General features: G+C 38.1%; 2 protein-coding genes across 3 annotated transcripts; both read right to left on the reverse strand.

The window, feature by feature from the left end:
• Nucleotides 1–1068: 1068 nt before the first annotated feature.
• LOC139937413 (endoplasmic reticulum aminopeptidase 1-like) lies at nt 1069–19977 on the reverse strand. The gene is made up of 18 exons (XM_071932548.1): nt 19432–19977; nt 17452–17744; nt 16616–16889; nt 15469–15589; nt 14369–14523; nt 13362–13475; nt 12792–12926; nt 12192–12320; nt 11518–11696; nt 10981–11063; nt 10192–10381; nt 9548–9695; nt 8867–8949; nt 8354–8458; nt 7468–7635; nt 6203–6343; nt 5540–5621; nt 1069–4949 (listed from the first exon to the last, which is right to left on the reverse strand). The coding sequence occupies exons 1-18, from the start codon at nt 19954–19956 to the stop codon at nt 4797–4799; spliced, it is 3078 nt and encodes a 1025-aa protein (XP_071788649.1). The 5' UTR covers nt 19957–19977; the 3' UTR covers nt 1069–4796.
• Nucleotides 19978–20559: 582 nt separating this feature from the next.
• On the reverse strand, nt 20560–26777 carry LOC139937424 (HSPB1-associated protein 1 homolog). Of its 2 annotated transcripts, none has more exons than XM_071932562.1 (6): nt 26705–26777; nt 24610–24815; nt 23574–23710; nt 22921–23173; nt 22000–22104; nt 20560–21551 (listed from the first exon to the last, which is right to left on the reverse strand). In XM_071932562.1, the coding sequence occupies exons 1-6, from the start codon at nt 26724–26726 to the stop codon at nt 20709–20711; spliced, it is 1566 nt and encodes a 521-aa protein (XP_071788663.1). In that variant the 5' UTR covers nt 26727–26777; the 3' UTR covers nt 20560–20708. The 2 variants fall into 2 exon arrangements, with proteins under 2 accessions (XP_071788663.1, XP_071788662.1); XM_071932561.1 differs by having other exon boundaries at nt 26549–26770.
• Nucleotides 26778–27241: the final 464 nt, after the last annotated feature.

Raw genomic sequence — 27241 nt, forward strand, 5'->3', positions numbered from 1 at the left:
TTCTCATATGCCTTCAGGAGGTCACATTTGAATAGGATTCCGCGTTTTTATGCCGAGATTTCCCCCAGTTGTCACTAACCTTAGCTCTTTTTTGGAGTGCACATTACGGATTATAGTAAACACATGTCATGACACGGCGAAACGTGCGGAAACAACGGTGGGTTTTTCCGTTATTTTCTCCCGACTCCGATGACCGATTGAGCCTAACTTTTCACAGGTTTGTTATTTTATATACAAGTTGTGATACACGAAGTGTGGGCCTTTGGACAATACTGTTTACCGAAAGTGTCCAATGGCTTTAATAGTGCCAATACTCTGGACTCCCTCTGCTTCTTGGCCCTTCTCATATGCCTTCAGGAGGTCACATTTGAATAGGATTCCGCGTTTTTATGCCGAGATTTCCCCCAGTTGTCACTAACCACAATGTATTTACTGTTTCTTGAAAAGGAACTTCAATTGGCCATTAGTACAGAATATACATAAGTTATGTCTAATATTGACCGCAGTGTTGCCGCAGTGACCCGTTTGGAACAGTGGAAGTGGCGAAATAAGTTTTCTTTTATTTTTAAAGGGAGTCGCGGCAAGGGGATGCACATTGTCTGTGGGTTGGCATTTCTGGCCAATTAAAACTGTAGTTTACGTTTGTATTTTAGGAGCTGAAAACAAAATATTTTGAAAAATTCCGTATGGCGCCACCATCGATATGGAATAATGCAGTATCTAATTTACCTCAATGAGATATCCCTTTTTGTAAAAATGAGTGAAAAAGTGGTACGGAAAGTTATCAAAATGTTTTATTCTGGTTACATTTTTATCTCAAACTTCAAATGGGGGGAGGGGTACGGAAAATGGGGGGGGGGGGGGGTGCACGTGAAAAATTACAAGCTGGGCTGTCTATAATAGTGACACGCCGTCACTCCGACAACGACAAAACAAAAAATACCCCAACAGACAAACAAAAATCAAACCAATGTGGTAACAACAAAATACACAATTAAAATGTCCAACTGCTGTTTAAATATAAACATGGTTGTGAAACCACACAAACATTCTTTTGATATCTACTTCAAATTTGTCTCTTTATTTTTCCACGACCAACACAATCTAAGTAAATTAACTATTTGTGAAATAATTCAGACATTGACAACTGTGAGAAATTATTGTGACATGCTTTATTTAATTGTGTGCTTTATGAAGAACCGCCTTAAAGTAACACAAATATGGTTACAAGCACCGAATAATTTAAACATGTGTAGTTGAATGAGCATGCAAACAAAGATTATTATAAATTTCTCATGAACTTACTTTGTGCGATTTATTAATAAATTATGAGAAATCAAAGTGCCAATAGAAAAAAAAACCAAAGCAAATATAAATGGGAATGTATATAGAAGTAACGAAAAAGAAGGTGTTGTAAAGATAGTAGCAAACATTACCAAAAGCAATATGTTGTACTCCTTTTGGAAAAAAAAGAAATATCTTTCTTTTTTATCCAGCTGTCCAAATACTTATGATATTTTATGGAATGTTTGTTAACATAGAACAGTTCTTTCAAAAATGATTATTTGATCAAGCTGTTCATAACATGAACTAATTGATTTATTAATTGATTGATTACTCATCATTTACAATTTGTTCATTGATACTCTGTATTTATTTTTAGAACTAGTTTTTGGTTGAACAAAGAACAAATTTAATAAAGCTCCCTTTTTCAACCCAAAATTATTACAAACTCTTACCCTGTGCTTTAGTACTTGATATTTTTAAAACTAATCAATAGTTCTGAATATAATTTTCTTCAGATAACAATGATCACTTGAGAATAGAATATACTAGCAAAATTAAATTAACTTTTAATTTAAAAGGATAATAATATTCATAATTTCAACCCCAAATTATTACAAACTCTTACCCTGTGCTTAAGTACTTGATAGTTTTAAACTAATCAATAGTTCTGAATATAATTTTCTCCAGATAACAGAGATCACTTAACAATAGTATAAACTAGCAATATTAAATTATCTTTAAATTAGAAAAGGATAATAATATTCCTAACCTGAAAATTAAAACCTTCAACTGGAAACAAAAATAACTTTTCTTAATAAGGTTGATTTCCAAATCATTTATATCCGTAGTAACAACAAACTCAACACCTGTTATATTTTAAAGTTGTTATTCTTCCCAAAACTCTGAGTACCTGGAATCCTTACAAACATAAACAATAAAGCTTTAGAATAACACATGCTATATTTATGTTTATGAGTTAACTAAATAGAAAAATAGAAAACACTAATATTCCCAACAAAATATATCATACTGTGATTTAGACTTCAATATCATGACTTTAGTTTGGCAACAAGATGACACTAACATACTTTTCTATTCTACACTTGTTTTTTTTTAAACAAGACTAAAGATTCACAAAATCTCCAACAATTTTTGTTGATAAAATTATCAAACCAAAGTCACTATCTAAACAAAACATGTTCACATTTTATTCCACATAGTCTCTCAAAGCTAATGTATGACTTACTTTCAGTTCAGAACACTCAACTTTGACCTGACTGGTTTCCAATCCTAAAAATGTTTTGTGTACATTCATGTTAAGTTAGGAGATTACCACATAAGTGACATGATACATAGATACACAAGAACATGTGTGAGACCTGAATTATAATACACAGAGTGGTAAACCCAGAGTTTTATTGACCAACACGTACAAGGCATTCATTATACATGAACTCAACCTGAACTCAATCACCTATACACTTTAGTGAACGGTTTCTTCAGAATCTGTACATACTCCATCAGAATATTGACAGGGGACCAGTTTGTGCCAACTGACCAGTTTGTGCCAACTGACCAATAAGATCCTTTGATTTGTATGCCCGTACACACGGGACAAGTACAGTAAAAAACTACCCTACAAAGGTTAACCGTCACTTTGCGTAGAGATCAGGGCCCAATTTCATTAAAGCCGTGAGGCAGAAACTATTGCTTAGCAGTCTTTGATATGCAAGAGTTGGGCACCAGTTGGCTGTTAACCTGTTTCTGCAAGTCATTTTAGCTTAGCAAGTCATTTTGTGCTGACAGCCTTCAAAACATTGGGCACATGTGATGAATACAACATTCTTTCAAATAACGCATCCCAGATGAAATTCAATATTTCAGATATGTACATATACATAAATCCATGTCTGCCCTCTAAACCTACAGATAAGTACCAGTATCTGAACAGTTACAAATAGTTATTTTATGAAAAACTTGAATACTTTTACCCTGTTAACAGCTATTACACTTTGGCTTAACAACTTGGACTTACCATATTTATCCAATGGGAGACTGTTTGAACACTAGGTGGCAGCAGACTTTCAAGGTAGACCCATTGTTTTTGGAAATGTGAGCATGCCATACAAATACAACCTGGAGAATGCTGAGCTAAACCGTCCTGCGTGTCGTGGCTTGTCGCACGATGTGACACTGCACATGTATGGCAAAATGATCATCACGTGATACCCACACGGACCATTTCTACATGTTTTCATTGGTCAATGTTCATGACGTCTTCTGTATGGCAAAAGCATTCTCCGGGTTCGTTTTCTATGGAGCATGCTCAGAACAATCCTGGCAAGTCTGCTGCCACTTAGCGTTCAAAAGTCCCCCACTGACTTCTAAAACAGATACATAATACTCTACAAAATGTTAAACCATCCCCTCACCTTGACCCTGGCAAGTTTTAAAGTTTGTTTAAGTGGGTAAAACAAAAAGGGAAAATTTCTGAACTAAAACAAAAATATATATGAATTCTCATATTAATTTCTAAAGTATTAATTTTTAACTTTTACAATTAAGTTGTTGCATTTTTCCCCCAACTTCAAGTCCATGACAGTAAATTGCAATAAGTCCTAAAATGCAACCATCAAATAGAAAGAAAAAAAATACAAAACAAACAGAAAAAAAGCAAAACATATATTAAATCTGGACAAAATTAACAACAGTATGCAGTTACTAGTTGGACCACATTAAAATTGTTGAGAACGAAATAATTGTCTCTTGTTATTGCCACAATTTCCTCAGGAAATAATTTTTTATATGGTGTACCTGAAAGAAATAATTTGACAAAAACCTGAAAGAACAGTGTATGCATTGACTAACCCTACCCCTGCAAAATACAAAAAATGTAACAATGGTTGTCAAGTTATTGTAATTTGTTGCATTTAGCAGTCAATCCCAATTCTATACTCTGTTGCACTAGGCTGCATTTAGCAGGGTTCTACATGGCATTGGCATGTGTACATGCAATCCCAGTCCAAAGCAAGTTTCAATTAATATTGGCGCCGTTGTTGCAAGAGATTCTGCCCTCCTGGAGTCTGTGTCCACAGACTTCTTCTGATAGCGCCCTCTTTTGAATCAACCCCCTCCCACCCATTTTAATTTCCAATATGGGAACAAAACCTCTTAGGGACAGTTTTCCCCTATGAAACCAGAAAAGTGCCCAGTGCCAAGGTTTGTGCAAACCAGTTCACTTCACAATGCAACATAATCCTCTGTTGCATTTTGCTGTATAGTTAGCAGGGTTTTCATTTCAACCATGTCGCATTTTATTGCATTTAGCAGGGAGTCAAGAAAACACTTGGATCTAATTTCATGACTCTGCAAACCACAGAATTCACAGCTCACACTTCCATGGGCTGTAAGCGAGAATTCAATGCTAAGCAGATCCATGAAATTGGGCCCAGATGATGGTGAAGAAGAAAGTTGCGATCTTTGGAAAGAACTGTATATCTAAGGTGATTCTAAGAACCCGTGTTGGCTTCGAACCAGTTGGTTACTTCCACCTCGTGTGTTGACAACCACAGGATGTTGGACTTCATATTCTCCAGGGCTTGCTGCACGGCCCGCTTCCCGGTATTAGAGTCGTTGAAATGCGATATGAAAAACTGAGATGCCTGACAGAAAAAGATCACAGAGAGAAAATAAAAAAATTAGCATAAATGTAATGGATGTTTTCAAAGACATGGGAAAGTACCCAGTGTAAGGGTAAACAAAAAATCAAATCATAAATGTAGAGATGTTTGAGCAATAAGTCTATCTGAGGTAGTTGGTGGGTTTGGCTGGGGTTAGGAGTAGGTGTTTTAGGTGGTGACAAAGGGCCCTGGTTTTATTTTCAAATCTTTTATGCAAGTAGAGTTGTGCATACGACATGAGCGTTTTCTTCGGGCCTTCTAGTTTTCCCCTCTCCGCAAAAATAAAACACTTTTGATCTATGATTATGATCCGTGGTCAAGTATCGGTCGATACGGCTGGCTGAAAAGGGTGCCCTTAAACACACTGAAAATTGCTCTGTAATTTTCACTTTGTTTCTCTCAAAAACTTGAAGCTGAAACTTCTACAGGTAAATTATATTGTATACATGTATACATCGTATACATCACCATTCACAATGAGTAGGGGTTCATGTCATGGCCAAAAACTTGATCTACAAAAGGTATCAAATCCTTTATAATCAGAAAATTAATGATATTATTTATGTGATTACCTGGTCGTATTCAAACTGTCTTGAGATCCTTGACGTCACAGACTTGATGATTTGGCTGATTTCAAAGGGGCTGTCTTCGTACCTTAAAAATATAAACAAAATAAATGTAATTCAAAATAAGTTATAATTGTGGAATCGACTCTAAACAGACCCATGCATCTAGTTGTATGTAACTGATTATGCTCTGAAATCGGCATGCCACAATAATCAGACATGTCAGAGTTAAAGGAACACGTTGCCTTGGATCGGTCGAGTTGGTCTTTGAAAAGCGTTTGTAACCGTTTTTATAAAATGCATATGGGTAGAAAGATGTTGTAAAAGTAGAATACAATGATCCACACAAACACGCTTTGAAATTGCATGGTTTTCCTTTTACCTTGTCGACTAACACGCCGGCCATTTATGGGGGTCAAAATTTTGACTCCCATAAATGGCCGACGGTGTTAGTTCGCACAGTAGAAGGAAAACCTAGCATTTTCTAGGCAAACTTGTGTGGATCATTGTATTCTACTTTTAAAACATCTTTCCAACCATATGCACTATATAAAAAACGGTTACAAACGCTTTTTTTTTGACCAACTCGTCCGATCCAAGGCAATGTGTTCCTTTAAACATTTTAGGTGATGAGTTACCATATTTTTGAATAACTTGGAGGAGTTTTACCTTTCGATCAAGATGTCCCAGTTCTCGATGACAAATGTAAGAGCAGCATGAGCACCAGCAGGGTTACCGGCAACTGCAGCGATAACAGTCCCAGTATTCTGGCTCGATATTTTATCCTCATCCAATGACCAGTGAAGATACCTATATGAATAAATAGAGGCAATTATTGAGAGACATTCAAGTACAAATCTCACACATTGTTTGAATACATGTACTTGGATTCCTTTAAGGCCATTGGACCCTTTCGGTAAACAGTAATGTCCAAGGCCCACACTTCGTGTATGAAATAACAAACCTGTGAAAATTTAGGCTAAATCGGTCATCGGAGGCGGGAGAAAATAATGGGAAAACCCACCCTTGTTTCAGCACAGTTCCCCGTGTCATGACATGTGTTTAAAATAAATCCGTAATTCTCGATATCGAGAATTTATATTGTCTTAATGTTTTCTCAAAAAGTAAAGCATTTCATGGAATAATATTTTAAAAGAAGTCTTTCACCATGTTCACCACTACCTTCTGTAAACCCTGTAAGTGATTTGTAAATCTGTGAACTTTTATTTTTCTGTACCGAAAGTGTCCAAGCATGCATTTTTGTTTCCTTCACAAATTTCTTTGACTTTTTAAAAAAAATTCTTCTTTAATTTTGTTCCCCCTTATTCGGTCCTTAGCTGCAATAGGCAACTTTTGCTCAAAATACCCATCCGTCAGAGAAACATTCCACCACCACCAAATTGCACAAGTAGTATAGTCAGTACACACGAGTGAGCATAACCCTTGGTCATAATGTATACATGCACATGTTAGTGAAATTTGAATTTTTTATATTTTTTGTTATGCAAGTCGCCTGACACACAAGGCCTGAAGGCCACTTCAAGGTGTGGGCTACAATTATTTTTTCCTAGGGCTGAAACAGGGTTACCCCTTTTACAGTCCATACGAATGTAGGATTGGGTATCGTCAATTCAAAGCCTGACCGGTAGAGCAGAAAGCACTACCTCCCCAATTTTATGTAGCAAGTGTCACGACCGGGATCCAAACCCACACCCTGCTGGTCAAACACCAGTGCTTGAATCCGGTGCTCTTAACCGCTCGGCCATGACACTGCCACAAATTACATATTTTTAAATCAGTGCCAAGTGCTATAGGTCATAATACCAGTACTACCCAGCGCTCGGATTTGAAACAAAATACAACAAGACCACAGGGCTTGTACGAGACATCTTTACCCGACCAGAACTGATTTCACAAGTCCTTCTACCACTCACCTATTTATCAAGAAGGGGTCATAAGTGCACGATAGTGCCCTGAGTAAGACGGTCTTCTCACTGGCTGCTAGCGTGGTGTTGTATTTTTTCCAGCCGAAATCCCAGTCGTCTCTGGTGCCGTGAACTATGCCAGAGCAATACACTATAGCACGCAAATCAGCTGATACTCTATAAAAGGGGAAAATAGGAGAAGACAAAAAATAGATGTACTGTAAGAGGAAGTTTAACTGATTGCTTTGTAAAATGGAGAAGAAAAGATGAAGATTTAACATTAAAAAGATGAAGACTTGCTAAAAACAACAGTGACACATACATTTATGCAACAGTTTTACAGTTGTTGCAAAAGTCAGAGGCAAATTTGAATTTGAAACAAGGTCACAATGTTTAGAGTGGAAATGCACACTTTACTCCTGACGATGACTAGAGCAAGCTAGTCGAAAACGTTGAGACCAGTTCAAGAACTGACTCCGCAGTAGTGCAGTTAATTACAATCCTTTAAGCTAAAGTAGTAGTCCTAAACATTTTTCTATACCTTCTGCCCAGGTAGTAGTTAAAAAAAGCAGGACAGTTCTTTTCAGAACTGAGAAGTTTCCTGAACATTCGATAAATCTACTCTGCGGTAGTAGAATAAAAAAAGACAGTTCTATAAGAACACACTCTATCTGGCAAGTACATACACACATGGTAATAAAATATATACACTTTATTTCTTTGTAAAATTGACAAAGACCATCAGCATTACCAATAGACTTCCTGGGATAAAACAGGCTGACTAAAGAACAACCCAAAACACCCAAATTAAGTGACACTGCCCCATGTACCGAGTTCATAATGAGAAAAGGTTTGTGTATATTTACAAACTGTGCAATTTTAAATAGTCACTTACAATGTACCGTGTTCCTTCCACTTTCTGAAGAGAGTTTTGGTGTGTTCCACAGTCTCAGGGTGGCCAAGATGCACGGCAGAAGACAAAACTGTTGTTTTGAGAAAGCTGGATAAAGAGGAAAATAAAGAATGGATTGTAAAAATTATTATTGTTCTAATGGTTGATTTTAATCTGAATGAAAAACAACCAAAAGGTCAACAACATTCAAATTTACAAAGTTTTTACAGAATTAAGAAAAATGGAATTAACAATAAACACAAAATAAATCTATACATAAACACACAAATTATTTAAATAGAATAAAATAAAAATGCAACTGCTGTTCAGGACGGCACTTCGCAAAGCACACATTACACTAAAGTATGTGCACTACTGTTTTTTTTCCATTGAGGTATGATGGCCTGTTATAGTAAAATGCTTCTAATATCAGACTGTTTTTTTTATTGTTTTTTTTAATAATTAAAAAATATATTTAATAAAATATCCACAGTACAATGAAAGAATTAAACTTACCCTCCTAAGTGAGTCGTTTCAGCATCCCAGCCGGTCTGGTTGATATGGTCAATCTGTGGTGTAAGCAGCTTCAGCATGTATGCCTGGAAGAAAAATATGCTAGGGTTATTGTCAGTAGACTGCTCACAGTTTATCTTTTTCTAGAGATATTTTGTTAATAGGGTGATTATGAACATAGGGCTAGATAGCTTAGTTGGTAGAGTGCCAGCTCATTACTCTAAAAATCCCAGATTCTCCTTCTACTCAATGTACCTTTGAAATTATTTCTACCAAATCGGTTTCCCTTGTTGTTTTTACTTGTTGAAGTTTTGTATAACAATTTCTCTTGCTATTGCTATGGTTAAACATACTTTGGTTTTCATTTATCAAAACAGCTTATAGAAAACTTGCACATGTAAATTTACAATTGTTTACTCCGCAAGCAAGTATGCTTGGTGCTTCGGTAACTTTGGTACCTGTTTAGAAATTAAGTTTGGCCTGAAGGCTGGTGAATTTTATTTTGTTTTAGAAAAGGGAAAAAACAACCCAAAACTAAAATAAACATACCACTATGACTTGTAGCCTTCGAGAAAGACTCTGCTAGGGTCGATACATCAAACCGTTAACTATTGTTTTTGCATATACCATAGATCATTTTGGTTGCAAAAGCTAAATCTAATTTTCTCTTCAAAATAAACCTACCACAAATGAGCTGTATCCTTTGGTGCTCCGCATGACACTGCCTATTTTATTCAGGTTGCTAACAGCAGCACTCAAAGGACCATATTCATGCTCCTTCAGCAAATAAAGAGACATATCCAAAGGGATGCTATGGCTCAACTTATCTGCCCTGAAATCAAGAGTTTTATCAATACATGTTACAACACAATTGAGTCAAAATGAAGTGCGCCCTCTACAGTCAATCTATGATGAGAGTACTTTTTTATTAAGAGCAGTCGACTGAATGCTATCTTTTTTGCAACTCAGCACTGCAAGGGCAGTTTAGGGACCTTCAAATGGCCCACATGAATTTGGCAAAACAAAACCAGCCTCACAAAAATTATACCATCATATTCAAGGCTCGAATTTGGGGGGAAATATTCAACGCTTGTAGCTCAAAATTTGTACTGGTCCAGAATTTATTTTAAAGGACCAGAATCAAAATGAGTTGAAACAAACACTATTAGAGAAGATCTTCATCAAGTATACTTTGTCTCTCGACAAAATTGAAAGATATTAATAAGATATATCATAAACATTTTTGTCACAAACAATGACATTTAATTTTGTGGATGATTCATTGGTCAAAGAGGGTTAACAAATATAAAAATATAAGAAAATACTACCATGCCAAGCTGAAAGCATCGTCCACCAAGTTGGCTCTGTCTGCAGCCGTCAGCTGGGTGTGATCCTCCTTTAGTTGATTGATCAAAGCATTCCAATTATCGACATCGTAGTTGACTCGGTAGAACCCGGACTGGTTCATGTTTGCTTTGATCCACCTCACGTTAATATCCAAGTTGAATCTCACCTCAGCTTAAAATACCGAAGCAAAAGGAAAGAGAGTTACAATCTTTCATACTGAACCCTGGTCACTGTAGGACTTGCAATCACAAGGTTGTGGGTTCAAATCCCCCAAGCTAACAGTTGATTTCTCAATGTCTAGAATAAGTGTGTTGTCTAGTTACTAAATCACATTTTCTTGATTTGCTGCAATTCATAATCATAGTTGCAAAACCAATTGTTGTATGAGAGAGATTGGCTGTTGCCAGCTTAGCAGTTTTATCCCCTTGTGGATGTTTGCCAAGTTCCCTGCCTTTCACCTCTGTAGACCCTAGTTTGAATCCCACCTCTGACCAAAGCCTTGCAAGTGGATTGGGTTTTCAGTTCCTATCTAATTGTGTGGGTTTTCCTCAATCAGAAAACCATACTGTAGGAGGCCCAATTTCATAGAGCCCCACAGCAGACACTGCTTTAGTTTTGTCCATTAAGCAAAAAATGTGCAAGGAACCAGTCACATGCTGGTAGCCCATTTATGTGAAGTACTTTTTTCCTGTGCTTAGCAGCTCAATAGCATTGGGTCCAGATGTTTTATCCAAAAAAGAGGTGAGAGTGCTAGCTTCTATTAAACTCACTCTGGCTTTTGTCCATAAGTTTGGTTTTCTTCTCGGACATGGCGTCGCTTGTAAAGTACGTCAGAGGAATAATCCATCGATAGCTGTAGGGATAAAAAAAAGATAAAAAGTGTTTTTTTTTTCTTCCAAATCAAACAGTTCAGTTTTTAAACTACATGTATGAAGACATTTTTTCATCACAAATCAATGCTGGTTTTGTGCAACAAAATTCTGGTCTTATGGGTTTTCCCCTAAATTATAATTATTTATTATTATTATTTATTCGACCAAGATTTTAACAAACAATACATTACCCTAAAAATATAACAGTATAAGAAACAACAAATATAAACTTAAAAAATATGTGACACCTAGAACAACTGTAGACCAATGATGGAATTGAAACAGAACACTGGCAAATCAAAGAAAGACAGTTATAAGAACAAACAGGACAAGCCCATTCTAAGATGGACAGGATTGTGAATCGAAAGCCTATCAATCCAATCTTAAAATAGGGTAGGTTAATCAATCATTACTGAAGTTACAATAACCGCCTACTTGTAAGGTGAGGGGAAATCTGGCGAAGGTTTCACATTAGGCGAGTGTAAGAAATGCTCTTGAGTGGCGCAGACTTGTGGTCCTTTACGGGTCAGATTGACCACAGGGTATCCCATCTGTAATGTCCAAGTGTCCATCATGTCTGACAGACTTCCAACTGCCCCATCATTTGCGACTTCCTGTTAGAAAAAAAGTGCTTATAATAATGTAATCCCCTGCTTAAGTCATTTCAAATACAATTTAACAACTAGATATTGACCATTTTATGCACCATTCATTTTGGTGATAATTTGGTTAAATGGACACATTATACTTTTTTTTTTTCATTAATATATTTTTTGCAAATGGTGACCATCCCCAAAAGCAGGTCTGAAACCCTCAAGAGTCCTCTCTCCCATTTATGAAAACTGCGTGGTCATGCAATCTATATTTGTTGGTGTACATCTTTTTTTCTGAAAGGGATTTAAATGGGTTGTTAGCAACCGGTCGGCGCATGAAAGAGTTAATCAACATTTCAGGCTTTTTATTCATAATGTGTCTGACTTTTCAAAGGACACAAAAATTGTAACTCAGACCAACGTAGGAAGAATATCATGGCTGGTAACTGCAGAGGGTGTGCTGTGATGTGAATTGCCCACACTGAATCAGGAGTTGTTCTTTTAAATTGTACTCACCGAGATAGAATTCCATAGGTCGTTGGTGTTTGCATTGCTGAACTGAAACTTCTTAAGATAGCTTTGAAGACCCTTTTGGAATACATTGTCCGGGAGGTAGTCTTTCAACATCCGAATTATCGCAGAGCCCTGTCAACAAAAGAAGACAAAACATCCTCAGATCAAAAGCTGTCTGTACAACAAGTTTGGTTATTACATTCTTGAATAGATTAATTTCGAATCTCCATTAAAACTTTAGTTAAGATGTTCACTGATTACCATTTCTAATATATGGATGAAAAATGGAGAACAAACTCAACAATTTTTCAGTGACGTTTCACCACTACACTAGATGTTGCTCAGAGCAGCTTAGAGACCATTATCATGCTGCCACCATTTCGGTCACGTTCCTTGTATTCAACCAAACTACTGAATGCAAACATTCATGGTATCAAACAGAACCAGATTCATTTCTCCATCCAGCCTTGATTTGGTTACATTGATTTGAATGGGAGACAAATCAAGATGGCCGCATTGTGATACTGGTCTATACATGTGCATCAATGCATATCAATGTGGTGCCCATCACCAAGCTGCAGCGGAAGCCGCCATGTCTTTTACCTTGTCATAAGAAATGCCATCAAAGATGGCGTTGATCTCACTCGGATCTTTGACGTCCACTGAGATTGGATGCGAGTTACCGTGACTATCCACCCACAGTGCATTCTGCGTTGTGAATACTGTAAACTGATCCATCTGTAGTTAAAAAACAAAAACCAAAGCAAAGCAAGACAAATCAATTCAATTTAAACATTCATTGAAGTATCGAAATGGCACGTTATAATTGCAGTTGAGGTATTATAAAAAAAGTAACCAGAAAATGGAATCAGATGTTGCAAACTACTAACCAACAAAAAGGAACTACGGTAATATACATGTAAATGCTAAAAATAGTCATTGGTCTTCTGTTTCGACCCTAGCAGAGTCTTTCTCACACTCTGCTAGGGTCGAAACGTCAGGCCATGAACTATTTTCTTTTCTGTAACAGAGATACAGAGCTAATGCAGAAACTTGGCAGGAACTCTGTAAATGGAGAAAAATTGACTTTTAAATGGAAACTAGTTATCTTACGTACAATTTTTGTTACAATCTATTTGCCATTCCTTTGGTTTTGCGTCTTAAATTACTCACCATTTTCCATTCTTTGTTGTAATTGTCTGATCCCAGGAACATGACAAAGCTTGCAAACCCTTCATTAAGCCAGAGATCGTTCCACCATTCCATCGTCACTAGGTTGCCAAACCACTAAAAGAACAATAGAGACTTATGAAATACAAATTCAACAACTGCTGAAACAGTCACGTGCGAAACCTTATAATCTAAGAGGTAAATTGAAATGAGAGCACTTCCTACTTTCGGTAACCCCTGGTGATACATACATTGATTCTAAATTTTTTGTCGGAATAGTGCCAGAGAAGTAGATCAAAGAGCACATTTTTTTTATTTGGATAAAAGTACATCATTTTTTGTTTATCAGGCAGACTTTAAAATGGTCTGAATTCCGATAAAAGTCTAAAACTTCTTATCCCTGATACCAAAAAACAAATGGAAACTGTTTGTTATACATTTCTATTTGTAAAACAACTGAACGACCTTCTCTTAAAATAAGAAAGGCCATGACATCTGTTGCACTGGCGTTTCAATCAGTATGCTCTGATCGTCTTCAGGAGATTGCTACACTCTTCCTCAAATCTTACTTAGCTGGAAAATGTTACTAAGAGTAGCAGAGATAACCAAACACTTGCTGGGTTCTTTTAACTACATGACATGCATGAAGGACATGACATCTGTTGCACTGGCGTTTCAATCAGTATGATATGATTGTCTTCATTCAGGAGAATGCGAAACTCTTCCTCAAATCCTACTTAGCTAGAAAAGTTACTAAAGCCCGGTTCATACTTCATGCGAACGCGAATGCGAAGCGAATTTGACGTGAATTTGACGTCACAACCTCCTTTAGCAGCGAATATTCGCAAGGGAGTGGAGCAGAGTTCAACTTCTGCGAATTGTTCGTTGCGAATTTGTGACGTCAAGATTCGCTTCGCATTTGCATTCGCAGGAAGTATGAACCGGGCTTAAGAGTAGCAGAGATAACCAAACTTGTTATTAACAAAAACTCTTCTTTTCTTTTTTCTCACCTGATGTGCTAGTTCGTGAGTTACAGTCTGTACGATCCACTCCTTCCTACCCGATGATGTCACTCCCTCCTGGTACAAGATGGACGCCTCTCGATACGTAATCAAGCCCCAATTCTCCATAGCGCCTGCTGAGAAATCTGGGATGGCGATCATATCTGTGGAATAATCAGGTGAGATTATAAAGTAGATAAAGACAATGTGGTTAAACTAGCAAACTTGTTTTCATTACAGTAAAACTTAATTTGTTGTTGTTTTGATTACAAAAAAGCTTAATTTTGAGTTGAAGACAGAAAACTTGACTCGAGCAGAACTTGAACCCGCAACCTCCAGATTAATGTGAAGGTGTCCCAGGAAAATCTGTCGTCAGAGGTTCTATACAGTATACCCCATATGGAAAGTTAACGTTGGCTGAAGGAGGATGTTTCAAAAGAGGGCGCTATCAGAAGTAGTTTGTTCACAGTTCACAGTATAGGGAGGGGTGGGGGGGGGGACAGGGGCACAAAATTTCCGGAGAAAATAATTTCTTGCCACACCAGCACTCTACCAACTGAGCTTTCTACATGTACATAACATGTATAGCGATGTTGCAGATCTTCCAATTTTGTCAATATCTTTAATTGAATTGCTCCCAACATGTCTCTGGCACCACCAGACAAAGATATTAAAGGCAGTGGACACTATTGGTAATTGTCAAAGATAGCCTTCACAGTTGGTGTATCTCAACATATGCAAAAAAAACAAACCTGTGAAAATTTGAGCTCAATCGGTCTTTGACTTTGCGAGATAATAGTGAAAGAAAAAAACACCCATGTCACACGAAGTTGTGTGCATTTAGATGGTTGATTTTGAGACCTCAAGTTCTAAATCTGAATACTCTCCAGAAAGCCAAGATATATTTCAGTAAGAATTTCATTTATAAAATGCAGATGAGAGCTTGTTATTATTATTTCTGAGAAAATAGATTTAGCTGTTGCAAACAACCAAAAGGACCTATTTAATGGCCTGATGTTTTGACCCTTGCAGAGTCTTTCTCGAAGGCTTAAAAAACCTTAAATGCTCTCTAGTTATAAAGAGAAAGGGGAGGTGACATGCAAACTTACCTTGCTTGGAAAGTGGATATTCCACTCCAAAGAAAGATTCATAAAATGGGATAGTCTTCTGAAGTACATCAAGGGCCAGGTGTGCTTGGCCGATCTTCTCTGGATTGGTGTACACAGATATCTACACAATCAGATAAAAAATATATTCTTAAATGTGGTTAATTCATCAAAGAATATCAGCCAGTGCAATGTTTGAACATGGTGAATTCAAGCATTTATTAACTTGTGTAGGCCTAAAGTGAGAAAATAGCAGATGGGGTCTTAAACCGTGATAGCAGTTTAAGACCAGCATGGTCTTGGCCTTGCCATAAAGAACCAAGCCAACCTGTGTTGTACATTTCACAACCCTGCAAGCTCTTAGGCACCCATTTACAACCAAGTCATCATTTGAGCTTATATCATGTTGATATCATTTTTTAAAAACACCAGAATACACTGTATCTGTTTTACATGTATGTAACAGGCCTGGAATTTGAATATCATCTCTTAGATCAGAGCGGGCAAGGCCATTTTCTTTTTGCAGAGGGTACTTTCATTGTGAAATCTGAATTTCTTTGGGACACTTTTGAAGGGGGCACAAAGGCCAAGAACAGGGGCAACAGCATCAATGGTCATTGATTTGAAGTCTCCGTGGAATTCCAGGCTTGGTTTTGATTTTAGGCATTTAGGGGAAAAACATAGTATACAAATCTACAATAACAGCTATTCTGAGTGGACTGTACAGCAATGAAGGGTCTCTGAAGGGTTAACATGGTTAACGCTAACAAAAGGGTATGGGTACTTTTTGTAGGACACAAAACACATGGTCCACAGATTTTCATTAAACTCACAAAGTGTGAAAATAATGATGGTAGAAAGCTTCCCTTAAAGAATTACCTGCTGAGGTGCTGTAGTTTTATGAGAAATGAGTAAAACAAGTCACAAATATATTTTTCGTCACCAAAGACAAAACTTATTTTAACAAGTAAAAACGCATTTTTGTGACGTTGTTTTACGTATTTCTCAAAATCTACAGCACCTCAGTAAGTAATATTTTAAGGGAAGCTTTCTATTATCGTTATCTTCAAACAGTGTAACTTTAATGCAAATCTGTAGACATTGTTTACATAAAGTACCCAAATCCTTTAAAGAAAACAAAATCACTTACATTTGTACCACTGGATGTGATGTTTGAAATTTTCGCAAAGTCGCACACCACAAATGCGACCAAATATGTACTCATTTTAACCGTAGTTTTAAACACGTCTTGCTCTGAGTTGTCATCAATTAGTGTGGTCTTTAACAGTTCCGTGTTGAACAAAGACAGGAGATTTTTATCACGTGTCATCTTCATGGAAAACGTGGCTTTTAGCTGAGGTTCATCAAAGCAAGGGAAGGCTTGTCTTGCAGATGTTGGCTCAAACTGTGTTGTGGCAAGAAACCTTTTATTGGAAGAAAAATATATATAAAGATATCTTAGAATGTTGTTGAGAAGGTTAACTTGGTAATCATCTATTGCGGGAGAATCTTCTGAAGGGGCACCAAGGCCAATCATTTTGAAAAAAGCAAGTTTAAAGATATAAGCTGATTGAATCGTGACAAAAGAGGCAGAGAACCTGTTGTACTTGCATCCAACAAAGTGTGCCTTTAAAACTGTGAATTTCCTATGGGAAAAATGAAGTGATGATTGGAAGCAGACAGAACAGTCCTTTTTTGCTGCTCTGAGAATGCAGCCACACCTAGACAAGGGTTTGGCTGGCGACGGTGGATGGTTTGTGTATTCATTGGGTGGCCAAATATATCCCAAAATTGAAATTCGTGAAAGTAAAAACATGACCCTGGATGCCTACTCGCAGCTGATGGCCTCCTTGAACTGTTCCAAGATGGACAGCTCGATGATGTCTTGAGGAAGCTCATCAAAGTATTTTATGGTGCGAGGAAAGAGCTGTATTTGTTGGAGTCTGATGATGAGAAAACCACTGGACCAAGAACTGACAAACTCACCTCTGGCTACCTTTCTCCGTATACGAGCTCCGATAATACCCCGCCAGAGTCTCTGAGAGCTTGTAGGAGAACGAGATGATTATTGAGTATTCCGTCGATGGCTTCAGTGCATTGCTGAATTCAAAGTACACTTGCTCGTGGGCTTCATAAATGAGCATCTTGGTGACGGCAGGGGCACTGCCACCAAGAGTTTGGAGTCTCTCTGGGGATGTTAGGTTCATACTCTTAGTATGCATGACGATGCTATTGACACCAGTAGTGCACCTGAACGTGATGTTTACTGATCCTGTCACCTGAGAGGAAAAGGGAAAAAGCTCTTTTAGTTCTATCTCAGACAAGAGGAATTTAGTGTCAAAAATAGTTGTTGTACATAACAATACATTATTACAGAGCTCGATTTTATTGTTTTGAAACAAAAGCCACCACTAACTCAATATCAACTGCCTTCAATTAAAGAGACCGTGGATACCAGCTAATCACATACGTCTCGTACCAAAATGCCCATAGCGGCCAATAGATTTGACCTGACACGTACAACTGTACTTCCATTCTCAAAAAAGAGGTTCTTTTTTAAATTGAGCACAAATTTTCTGTTTCATGTAATTTTAACTAATTTGTTGAACATCTTACTAAAAAAATGTGATTAAGTTAACAATATTTACAGAAGCTATAACAGGGCAATTAGTGATGACAGAAATGAATAGTCTCCGAAGGGGAAGGGTTAAAGGAGTTATTTCGTCATGATCAAAGCAGGCATGCGACAACTAGCCCACATTGTTAGGCTGTTATGGCTCTCTTTCAAAATCCATCTTATCAAACACCGTGTTCACACTTGATCCTGCTAGGAGGATCAAAGGAGGATCTTATCTCGAAAGGGCGATCAAAGGGAGGTCACGGGCTAGTGTGGACGCGATCAGGATCAGGATCAGATCCTCCTTTTCGACCTCCCTTCATTGCGAGATCAGAGGGAGATGAGATCCCGCAAAGGCGATCAAAAAACAAGTGTGAACGCAGATCGAGATCAGGTCCTGCAATTTAAGCTGCTCACATCCAGCCAACGCCGTGTAATCTTCCTCCATGGTGTAACGTACATGGGGATTGTATACATTGTGCATGTGCACTCTATCGTGAACTGGTCCCGACCCCATAATTTGTATGACACTGGTAACCAACATCACAGTGATTGCATAACTCACATGCTTTGCGTTTTCAGTACCGACCTATTTTCGTTCATCAACAAATTATTTTTCAATGTATTTTTTATAAAGTTATAACATAATATGGAAGTTATTGTCAGTTTGGTCAGTTTTGTGTCTGAATTTTCGTTGAGTTCCCGTTATTTCAGGGAACATGCGCACGCACAATTAATGACCTCGCACAGTAACCTTTGCGGTCAGCTGAACTGAACTTCCGTTTAACTATGCGAGATCATACTCAAGTGTGAACGCGGCACAAAAATGCTTGATCTCGCTTTCGGGATCTGGTCCCTTTGGATCCTTGTATAAGGATCTAGTGTAAACGCAGTGACAGTCAGCCATGATAAGACCGATCATGTTAAAAGAGAGCCATACAAACAGTCCAACAAGATGGGCTAGCCTGTGGCTGTACATGAATTCATGAACTCTCACCCTGTTAGTGTTACTCTATGCAGAGAGAGGGTGTGCGAGTGCAGTAGCTGGGTGAGAGTTTATATTAAGTCCATGTACAGCCATCAATCATGTGCCTATTTTGAATTGATCATGATGAAACAGCCCCAAATGACATGAGTGACAAAATTACAAAACACGGCAAAGCCTACCTGTCCAGGTCATATATGTCAGTTGAGTTGACATGACAAGCTTGTGTTTTGTTATTTTTATTAAAAATGAACTAACGTATTTATTTGTTTACTTATTTTCATTTTGTATATTACTTATTTAAAACTTATAAGCCTAGTATTTAATAAGTCCATTTCTAATTGATTTTTGTCATAATGCTTACTTTAAAATTTGACAGATTTGTAACCATATCGAGCTCATAGTGTACAGGTTTTGTTGTTTCTGGCAGCCGAATATCAGTCCATGGAAACAGTTCGCCATTTGTTGCAATAGCCGGTGACTTTGTCGTGACACTGATGACAGTGGCAGTAGGCTCTTTGGTCGCGGCAGAAGTAGTGGCGACACTGTATGATGTCGTCTTCGTTTCTTCAGTTGCTTCGACTTTAACGGACGGTTTCTGTAGCGGCGGCATGCACTGCGGACGAGCCAAACTAGCGATCACTGCAATCACGAATATGGCCAGCAACACCACACACAACAACAGCACAGCCGAGCGCTTTGTACAGGCCCTTTCCTTGGAAAATCTCATGATTCTTCCACCGTGTGAACCGGCTGATTGAATCCTGGGGTTGAGGTACCCCTCATCGTCTCGAAAAGAACTGGAATCCTGGAAATCCAGCTGATCAGCTGGATCCTCTTCTAGAACTCTGTAACCAGCGGACATGGCGGCGGCCATTTCTTGTTCCATAGTCCGTTCACACTATTGTTATTTTATGCACGACGTCACGCACTCAATCAAGTACTCGACGTCAGTTTTGCAAAAAGTGTAGGTGTTTTTGTTTTGCACTGAAATAGACTGGCTCAGTCGCTTCTGTTCATAATCTAAACAAACAGTCAACCTTTCTGACACGCAACTTTTCTGGTGGAAAAAGCATTTTTTTCTTCTGCTGTTTAGAAATGACATCCTATTTTTTTTCTTCTGATTTTTGTTTTTAAGGATTCCCTGTTTTAATCGATTTTAGAACAAAAAAGGTACATATTGAAAAGCAATTTTGATGTACACAAAAAGCTGGCCGCCATGCTTCCAACCTATCTGAGAGTATTTTTTTGTCATGACTGCAGCTCAAAGAAATGGACATTATGGTTTTAGATAAAAACAAACACAACAAACATCCCCCCAAAAATACGCAAACAAACACAAACGCACCCCCTGCAAACAAGTAAAAAGAAAAAGAAAAGAAAAACTACCCCCCCCAAAAAAAAAAAAAAAAAAAAAAACAACAACAACAAAAACAAAACAAAAACAAAAACCAACAGACAATCAAATAAGTGGGAAATCTGCTAGTTGATATAAATTTCAAATACAATTTTTATTTCAAAGATTTTCACAGCAGTTCTTTATGCTCTTCTAATAATATATTCTTCTACTAAAATATTTATTTATAGCTGGAATCCATTTGTTTTGGGTTCAGTTTTCTTAACAATACATCCACATGGTAACTAAATGCTGTGGTTTGTTATATTGCTTGTCTGTTTTTGGTAAAACTTGTCCCTCAGTAGCTTTGATGTCAAATCAATAACCGATGGGTGAGTAACACACTCAACGAGCAACTGTCTTATATCAGCAACGGGTAGAGTTTGTTTAACCTCTGACCCTTTTGGCATATTTGACCCCCCTTGTAGAGACCTTTCACAACAACCCAAAGTGGTCGGATGGTGATCGGTTTTGTAAATCGCACCTTGACATTTAACTGCCACAATGAAGTTCGATATTAAATCAACTGGTTCACCATGATGAGATTGTGATTGAGAGTTAGAGCCTGTATCATCACCAAGACAACTCTTGAATGTCTTCTGAGACGTTGATACATTGTCTTCTTCATGTGAGTCGTGTATAAATCCTGTGAAACTTGAGTCATCCTCGAGACTTTGTGTCCTAAGTGCTGTCTTGTCTCTACTGGTAGTACTTCCTTCCTCTTTCACTTCAGGTCCAGCCTGTGGAAATCCAATACTAACTTGAAGAGATTCGTCCTCACACCTTTGGCACTGATTATTTGCGGTCTCTTCTAAGTCCATATCAACAGTTGATGACTTTCTTCCCACTTGTGTCTCTTCCACTCTCATTTTCTTAACAACTTTTTCCGAGCTTGCAACCTCTACTTGGCTAAGTTGTGAACTGTGAGGTAGATCATCGTTGCTGATTCTTGTTTTGTCTGTTTTACTGGTGGATTGTAACGAGTCCACTACAGGTACTTGTTTGGATGGTTGTGAGGACTGTTTGGTTGAGCATTCCTGCAGTGCAGCCCTGATGTATCGATAGTTCACCTCATCTTCACAAATGCCCTGCAAAGTACAAACAGAATCACAATTATAGAATTTCATTTGAAAAAAACTGAACAATAAAACAGTTTTGTGTACAGAAACCAATACTTGGTGGTACAAAATTAGAAAACTTCCAACGGGGTTTAGACCATTCCATGGCCAAAGATCACTCCTGAACATGAGCAAATATTTACAAAGCTAAATATATCAAAGACAGTTTAAAGGTGGATGTTTTATATGCTATTATATTTGTGTTCGTGGAGTTCACAGACTGTTTTTCAAAATATTAAGTGCTGTTTCCACTGTGGTTGATTTGTTGCTGCTATGTTGTTGCTTTATAGTCACAAGTTTTACATTTTGTTTGGTGTTATCAAATACAATGTTACTTTATTCATTATTATATTTATCATTAATAAACATTTTACAAAGTCTAGCCTTAAAGAGTTAAAAATAGGAAGCACTCATTTACCTCTGTGGGATTGAGCCAGTCTTGCTGGTTACTGGCACCAGACATTAATCCTGAAACAAGAGCTCTGGTCACTGCTTCATGAACTCTGCTGACCTTGTCACTTTCCTGTGGAAAAACAAAATCATATAAAACCTCCTAAGAAATTTGATTTTAAAAAGGGAAAGTATGTCACAAGAGTTTAGAGGATTTAATAGGTTGTGGTTGTGAAACCAATGAATCCCAGAAAAGCGAATTTAATCACTGGGCACTCCAAAAAACTCATGGAGAGAAGACACAGAAGGAAGTTTCAGTTTTAGATGTCAGACTAAAACCCTAAAGAAATATTCCAGGAAAACCCACGCATTCAGGAAGGGACTGAAAACCAAATCCACGGAGTGCCCTGGTGGGATTCGACCCAGTTTACTAGAGGTGGAATGCGAAGAAAGATACCACTACGCTGACTCCACCCCCCAGTTACAGTTAAAAATTCTCTCACATAAGAGACTTCCAACATTTTTGTCAACTGCAACAAAACTAGCCCTTTGTAAATCCCTTGAATGTGGTCTTCAGGTACAGTCCACTTGATGCAACTAAAATATTGTGATTGTTTTGTTTATGGATCTATAGCCCTTTTTACACTACTCTATTCCCCGGGGGCAACCCTGTGGATTAACATCCGGCCCTTTCACACTTGGATTGCTTTACCCCTGATCTACCCCGGCAAATGGCCGTGCACTGGGGTATAGCCAGCCTTGCTCTGGAGTAGGGGTACAACCAAAGGGTATTCTTGAAATGTGCACCTGGAACCCTTTGGAATAGGAACCTAGGCATAGCAGGGACAGTCTGAAAGTAAACCGGGGGTAAAAGCTGTTGGGGCCTCCCCAGGGCTGTATTCTACAGGGATAAGAGATAGTCTGACAAGGGCTTTATGATTTCACTCACCACTTCGACCCAAGTGTTAATACTCATGGACACTTCCAGGGACTCCACAAAGTGCCACCAGTGTTTGGGCACGAACAGTACATCTCCAGCCTCTAGGGTGACAGTGTAAGGGGTGGCCTCTACTAATCTCGAGTAATGCTCTATACATGGGTTGGCAATGTTGATTGGGCTGAAGACACTTGATTCTTCGTACGGAATCCTTGTTGGGTAAAGGAGGTGCGTCTGATTCGGTGGAAACAGGTGCCATCTCTTCCTAATCAAGAAATAAGAAAACATATTAAAAACCTATTTAAAAAAACTTAATTATTATTTTGTTTATGCAAGTCGCCAGACACAAGGCCTTGCAAAGGACCTTGCCTTCGGCTTGCCCTGCCAGTTTTAAAACCTTGTCGCCTGCTCGTTCATTTCCTTATTCAAAACCAGAGCGAATGACAATTGGTCAGACTCAGACGTAGTGTTAGCCAGAGGGTTGTCGTTTGGACACCATGTTTTAAATTTGGACACCCTGTTTTATCTTGGCATTGCAAGTGACAAATTCGGAGACACAGTTTTTAGATTTCAAGCGAAATTGGACACCCAAATCCTTGCTAAAACCTTGTGGTCAGACAGAGAGGTTAAAAGCAAAGATTGGATCTAGCAATTCCTATATGTACCTGCCATATATTTGAGCCACTAGGTTGAATCCATAGGTATCGTAATGGCCAGGTGTAAATGCTTGTTCACTGCCGATCCATATTGTACTCTGTCTGCCATCCCTGTTGGGGAACCCCAAGTCCTTCCACTGTACTGCCTGCAAAAGTCAACAAATCATTATACTGCTGAGGGAATACTTTATAGACGATGTGACCTATGTTTACATTTTAATTGCCCTCTGTTGACAAAACACTATATTCGTCATGTTTCGCCGGGCAAAGAGTTGCGTAGTCATAGTAAGATTGCGTACACTTTTTAGCTGGCTGCCAAACCACAAAGGTTTTGCCTGGCGGAACGCGCGCGAATCATGTTATGGTTTTTGTGTGACGTCAGAGGTCACATCGTCTATAGACACAACCTATTTTCTGGTAACTTTGCCCCATAAGAAGTTCTAATTTTACTCAAAAGGTTGAACGAAAAACAAAACAAAATCGGGATCATCTCCTCTATTTTTCACAAGAAATCAATGAAATCATCAACATGCCTATGATTTCTGTTTTGGACGAACACAAAACATATCATTGGTTCCTGTAACTTGACCAAAACTATCAAAAACATGCAGACAAGTTTTTTGACTGACTGTGCCTCTTGTAAAAAGGGTGTATAAAATATGATAATACATTCAAATGTATGAAATCCCTTCATATTTCTATATCCAATACTTTTCACTTCCTTTCTCCTAAAACAGTACTCCCCCCTAAATACCAAACTTTTTTTCCAGTATTTTACAGGAAACAACACTTTTTTGTTTGTCAGACTTTATGCGGATTTCATGGAAATGTTTATATTCAAACATTGCCAGTATGAATCATTTGTTTTTCTAAAAATGTCAAACATTTGGAAATAAGTTGTGGGCTAAATGCAGTAACTAGGTCTCTACTCATTTGAAAAAACATTTTGACATTTGCATTTTCAAACTAGAAATGCAAATGTCAAAATAATCTTGTTTGGTTACAGAGCCCAAGATACTGTTCTAGTTGGTGGTCAACCTTTCACCTTCAGAATATCTGGATGATCTTTGAAAAGGACTGCCATCTCCTTGTAGTCCACATAACACCAGTGTTCTTCTCTGTTGTATTTCAGGAGTGGATTTCCAGATGAGTTCAGATGGCCAGTTGTTGATGAGTCACTGTCAAGCCACATGCAAAATTGATCCAAGGTTGCCTCCTCGAATGTACACTCAGTCTCCCACAGCACGGAGCCTGAATGGAATGAAACGACACAAAGGTGAGTCCCTTGTTTTTTTTTTCAGTTTTCTTAAAGACACTGGACACTATTGGTAATTGTCAAAGACTAGCCTTCACAGTTAAAGTATCTCAACATATGCATGAAATAACAAAACCTGTGAAAATTTGAACTCAATCGGTCTCGAACTTGCGAGATAATAATGAAAGAAAAAAACAACCTTGTCACACGAAGTTGTGTGCTAAATCTGAGGTCTCTAAATCAAATTCGTGGAAAATTACTCAGAACTTTCTCGGAAACTATGGCACTTCAGAGGGAGCTGTTTCTCACAATTTTTTATACCATCAACCTCTCCCCATTACTCGTCACCAAGAAAGGTTTTATGCTAATAATTATTTTGAGAATACCAATAGTGTCCACTGCCTTTAAAGATACTTCACTTCACTGAAGCAAACAAGTCAACTACCCCCCCCCCCCCCCACGCCCCTGGCTGGTGGCCTTTGAATTGTTCCAGTACAAATGTAAAACTGTAACTTTGATTCATACATGTAGGAAAACTAAAATGGTTACCTAAAAAGGTAGACCCAGGAAACAGAGGCGCTGTACCTTTTTTTTGAAACTTTTACCGATAACATGGATAATGACAAATTTTGAAAAAAGGAGAACAGTGCCCCGAACTGAGTCAGTAGTCAAAGCCATTGGACCCTTTCGGTATACAGTGTTGTCCAAGGCCCACACTTTGTGTACCACAACTTCTATATCAAATAACAAACCTGTGAAAATTTAGGCTCAATCGGTCATCGGAGTCGGGAGAAAACAACGGAAAAACCTACCCTTGTTTCCGCGCGTTTCGCCGTGTCATGACATTTGCTGTTTTCTCAAAAAGTAAAGCATTTCATGGAATAATATTTCAGGAGAAGTCTTTCACCATTGCCTTCTGTAAACCCTGTAAGTTATTTGTAAATCTGTGAACTTTTTTTTTTTTTCTGAACCGAAAGGGTCCAATGGCTTTAAGTAAAGTAAGGCCAGGGTACTCTCCTTAGTCTCTAAGCAAGCATTATAATTACATTTGGTCCTTGAGAAAAAAAAAAAGGATGTACCAATTTTGTAGAGGACAAACAAGCACAAAGAGTCAAACTCAAGACCAGTCTCATCTCGAGTTAGGATGAAGGACGATTACCTGTCTTAACTTAGGACTAGCCTTTATAAGTTTATAATATCTTCTAAAAATTCTAGGACTAGTCCTCAATTAGTCCTAAGTTAGTTTAGTCCCAAGTTAGGACTAGTCCTAACTCTTTTTGAAACCGACCCAAGATGACCTACAATCTATGTTTACGTCATATGTATACTGAAGACATTTCACTTTCAGGCCATATATCAACAAATAAGCCCCAATATCATGCAATATATAGGCCCTAACATAACAAGTTTGCAGATTGTTCCAGATTAGACCACAACGGCGTGATATCCCATCATGGGACTTTGCCGAGTAGCGATGTAGAAGTAGAAGTAACAGTAAACACCAAGGCCATATATGCAGGGCAAACGAATCGTTGAATCGGAAAACACCAACCAAACAGACTAACACTAACAGACTAAATTGTAATGAAGTATGAAGAATATTATGCCCGTCTTTGCTCTGTCCTCAAATAACTACAGAAACTTATGGAGTTCATGGAGTTCTTGCTCCATGCTCCGATCTTTCTTTAGCATGTTTAGGTATAAATAAAATTTTGAAATTTAAACTCACATTTTAAACTTTGGGCCGAGATTGGACCAATTCGTATTTTGACTTTCTGCTTCAAAATAGACGCTAAATGATCAGGGGTCCATTTTCGTGATGGCCATTTCTCCAGCGTTCCTTTCAGAACAGTTGGTTTGGATAATTGATCAGTTATATATTTACCCAAATAGGCCGAATGTTGCATTTTTGTATTGTCTTAATCCTCAGTGCTTTGTTTGTCAACCATGGGGGCCGCCATTTTAAAATGTCGCCCTCTGTAGTTATAATGTACATTGTCAAAAGAGGGCGCACCACCACACTGGCGGTCGCTGCTCTCAAAGAACGGTGCAACTTTGCAAATTTAATGACGAGACAACACAAAATAATATGGAAACCAGAGAATATTTGGAGATGATGTATTAAGTAATGTATTTATGTCTCGGTATTATATCCATGCTTAAAAAAACATGTAATCCCCCGTAGATTATAAGCCAAGATTGAGGCATTGGATGGTGAGGTTGGTCTGCGGTATCACCATGTGTGTATGTACTATGCTACTTGCTAGATCGTAGTTTTTGCTAGAACTGTCATTATTATATTGTATTACCGCGGAGTAGATTTTCGGAATTTCGGGGACTTCCAAGTTTTGAAAAGTGACAGTACTCTCATGCTTTGTAACACCTGGGTGAAACTTTGGTAAAAAATCGGCCGGGGGTATAG

This window comes from Asterias amurensis, chromosome 5, assembly GCF_032118995.1.
Source record: "Asterias amurensis chromosome 5, ASM3211899v1".
NCBI lineage: Eukaryota > Metazoa > Echinodermata > Asteroidea > Forcipulatida > Asteriidae > Asterias > Asterias amurensis.

Bases quoted from the DNA above. Each gene is read 5' to 3' on its own strand.
- LOC139937413 (XM_071932548.1), bottom strand. From the start codon at position 19,956: ATGGAACAAGAAATGGCCGCCGCCATGTCCGCTGGTTACAGAGTTCTA. The intron at 11,697-12,191 runs GTGAGTACAATT...TTTTTCTAACAG, and splicing joins ACCTATGGAATTCTATCTCG to GAAGTCGCAAATGATGGGGC. The intron at 8,459-8,866 runs GTAAGTTTAATT...CTCTTTATCCAG, and splicing joins GAAACGACTCACTTAGGAGG to CTTTCTCAAAACAACAGTTT.
- LOC139937424 (XM_071932561.1), bottom strand. From the start codon at position 26,726: ATGCAACATTCGGCCTATTTGGGTAAATATATAACTGATCAATTATCC. The intron at 24,816-26,548 runs GTGAGTTTAAAT...CATTCCATTCAG, and splicing joins CTCGGCCCAAAGTTTAAAAT to GCTCCGTGCTGTGGGAGACT. The intron at 23,174-23,573 runs GTACATATAGGA...TTTCTTGATTAG, and splicing joins GTGGCTCAAATATATGGCAG to GAAGAGATGGCACCTGTTTC.